The sequence below is a fragment of the Propithecus coquereli genome, unplaced genomic scaffold (assembly GCF_000956105.1).
Source record: "Propithecus coquereli isolate 6110/MARCELLA unplaced genomic scaffold, Pcoq_1.0 Scaffold119, whole genome shotgun sequence".
Classification (NCBI taxonomy): domain Eukaryota; kingdom Metazoa; phylum Chordata; class Mammalia; order Primates; family Indriidae; genus Propithecus; species Propithecus coquereli.
This window is the reverse complement of record NW_012135969.1, coordinates 372,059-374,850: the sequence shown is the minus strand read 5'-3', so window position 1 is coordinate 374,850 and position 2,792 is coordinate 372,059. Positions and strand designations below refer to the sequence as shown.

Genomic DNA, 2,792 nt, shown 5'->3' with positions numbered 1-2,792 from the left:
TTGCTGTCACGACATAAAGATGAACCATTTTTATACCGTATTATTACGTGAGATGACAAATGGATTCTTTTTGACAGTTGCAATCATTCGGCACAATGGTTGGATAAAGAGGAAGTGCCAAAACACAGTACAAAACCGAATATTCAGCAAAAAAAGCTAATGATGTCTGTTTGGTGGTCCAGTGTTGATATTATCCACTACAGCTTCGTGAAACCTGGCCAGTTGATTACGGCAGATGTCTACTGCAACCATCTGGATGAAATGATGAGGATGTTTGTGATTAAGCTGCCAAGATTGGTCAATAGAGACAGGCCAATCCTCTTGCAAGACTATGCTCGACCACATGTCACACAAACAATGCTGCTCAAACTACAGAGGCTGGATTTGGAAACTTTCTGTCATCTATTGTATTCACCAGATCTTGTACCAACTGACTACCACTTTTTCCAGGCTTTGGACCACTTCTTGCAAGAAAAAATATTCAATTCTCAACAAGCTGTGGAAAACGCCTTTTGTGATTTCATCGCCACTTGTTCTCCAGGCTTCTTTGAGATATGATGAAATACACTTTTGATTTGAAATTGGACAGTTCATATTTAATGACCTAATATATAGTGAAATTATTCATCTTAGTATTCCAAAACTTGGCAAAACACCAGGCCCAGTAAGTATTTTTTGGACAGACTGATGAGAATACTAGAGTGGAATTAGGTACATTAAATTAGGAATCAAATGACCTTCATTCTCATCCAGACTCTGCTACTGGCTGTGTGACTTTGGACAAGGCTCTTACTTTTTCTGAGCCCTAGTCTCTTCAAGTGTGAAGTTAGAGAATTGGACTAACCCATCTCTGATGTCCTTTCAGCATTAGTACTCTGATTCCAAGGAATAGACACTTTGTTCCAAGGAATTATGTTCAAAGAACCTAGGTCTGGAAGGTCAGACAGTAGACCAAAGACGTATGCTTGCCATTGGGATAGGCAAAGTAATGGAGTGACGAGAGTCACTTGTAGGTAATGCAGGAATGTTTCTTGTGGATTGACCGGGGATGGAAGGGATAGTGATATTGGAAGTGGGTTCTGTGCTGTCTGTCAAGTGCTGTGTAAAAATGTGTGACTGTAAAAGATAAATTACTAGTTTTTAGGTTATAAGTAGAGGAATTGTGTTTAAAAGTAATGCAATTAAGGCAAAGGAGAAAAGGTTGAGAGGCAGGCCTGGCTAAGGTGTTTGGGGTTGATGTGATAAAAGGATGTATAGCAGCGTCCTTTGATACTTAGATTTAAGGTGTCAGATAACTGCCATATACTTTCACAGGTATGTGATTTAGGCTTCAATGTTTGGACTGTAAATAAATATTTGTGGAATTAACCAAGACTCCTGACTGTGCTATCTTTTCATACCCTGACTTGCCCATACAACAGCATTTCTACAACTTCAGCATCTGTTTTTCTGAGGCAAAATAATGAAACATTGTGTAAAAGTTTGCTTTTAAGTTGTATAAATGATTCTGGGCTACAGAACTGAATCTTAGTATCTGATAGTTATTAAAAATAATTGATATTTCAAGCAAGTGGACCAACATAGTTTTTTCAACATTGTTATTCCTGAGATTTTTATTCCCTGAGTATAAAACGCTTGGCTTTTAGTATAATATTTAGCAAGCTGTTTTGCTAGTTAAAAATTTTACCTTTAATATTTTCTTTCCCAGGTGCCCAAGGTTCTAATGAAATACCATCTAAAAAAGCCTCAACCTCACCAAGTTCTAAATCACATGAAGACGTGTTATACCCTCCCTCGTCTAGTTTTTTGTCCAAAAATAGGACATCCTTTGTTGAAGACAGTGAGTCATAATGGGTATTATTATTTCTTTAGACTACTGCTGAGTTGGGGACAATAGTTCCTGGGACAGTTACTATAGCTATTAATACTTTTGTTGCTTTATGTGAGATTCGTTTTGGTTTTACATGATCTTATTTGTAAATGTTTGCTTTTAATTATGAGCTCTGATTTCTGCTTAAGATGGTCTTTGTTCACATATTTCTGTATCCACTATTTTATTATCTATATACCCTCCTCTCAAACAAAGACTTGTTTTTTTGTTTTTAAGGACAATAAGAGTCTCTGATACACTAGTATATAACTTAGTGGTATTCAAATTATTAGTGAGTGATAAAATATAGTATCTTGAAAAATATTCTCATTCCTTATTGTTATCTCTGGGATTTTCATATAGTAGTATCACATAAAATCATTAATGGCTAACTAGTTTTCTAACGTGTTAATGAACCATAATTCACATAGCCATTCTTCAGCCCATTTAGGTTGCTTTCAATTTTTTATTATTTTTAGATAACTTTCAGGGAACATTTTTATGATAACATTAAAATTATATCATGATTTAATTAGATTCCTGCTTGTTTGCTGAGGATGCATCCCTGGTTTAATTATTTTTTGTGTGTGCTTTGTCCAGTCAAGTTTAAAAAATATTTCTAATTTGTGTGAACTCATTTATATAGATATGTGTGCATATATATATGTATATATAAAATCACTTATGTTTTAGAATTCCATCGTAATAGCCACCTTAATTTGTCTCACCAGTGGAAACCCCTTCCGTGAGTATGATTCCAAGTGCTAGGAAGCTGGGGGAGCCTATCCGAGCAGCTATTCCTTTACATCCACCCTATCACCCTTCAGAGCCTCGAGCACCCTGCCCCATAGGAAAAGAATACTTGCGTTCAAGTCACTGCTCCCCAGCTGTGAATTCTACTAGAGAGCACATGGAATTTTCT

General features: G+C 36.2%; 1 protein-coding gene across 1 annotated transcript in view; it reads left to right on the top strand.

Annotated features, from left to right (window-relative positions):
• The window catches only part of CEP95 (centrosomal protein 95kDa), a 37,337-nt gene that overhangs the window by 18,844 nt on the left and 15,701 nt on the right, over positions 1-2,792 (top strand). Inside the window, exons 5-6 of the mRNA XM_012659534.1 lie at positions 1,675-1,840; positions 2,602-2,788. Coding sequence (XP_012514988.1) covers positions 1,675-1,840; positions 2,602-2,788 — 353 coding nt within the window. The remainder of the gene's footprint in view (positions 1-1,674; positions 1,841-2,601; positions 2,789-2,792) is intronic.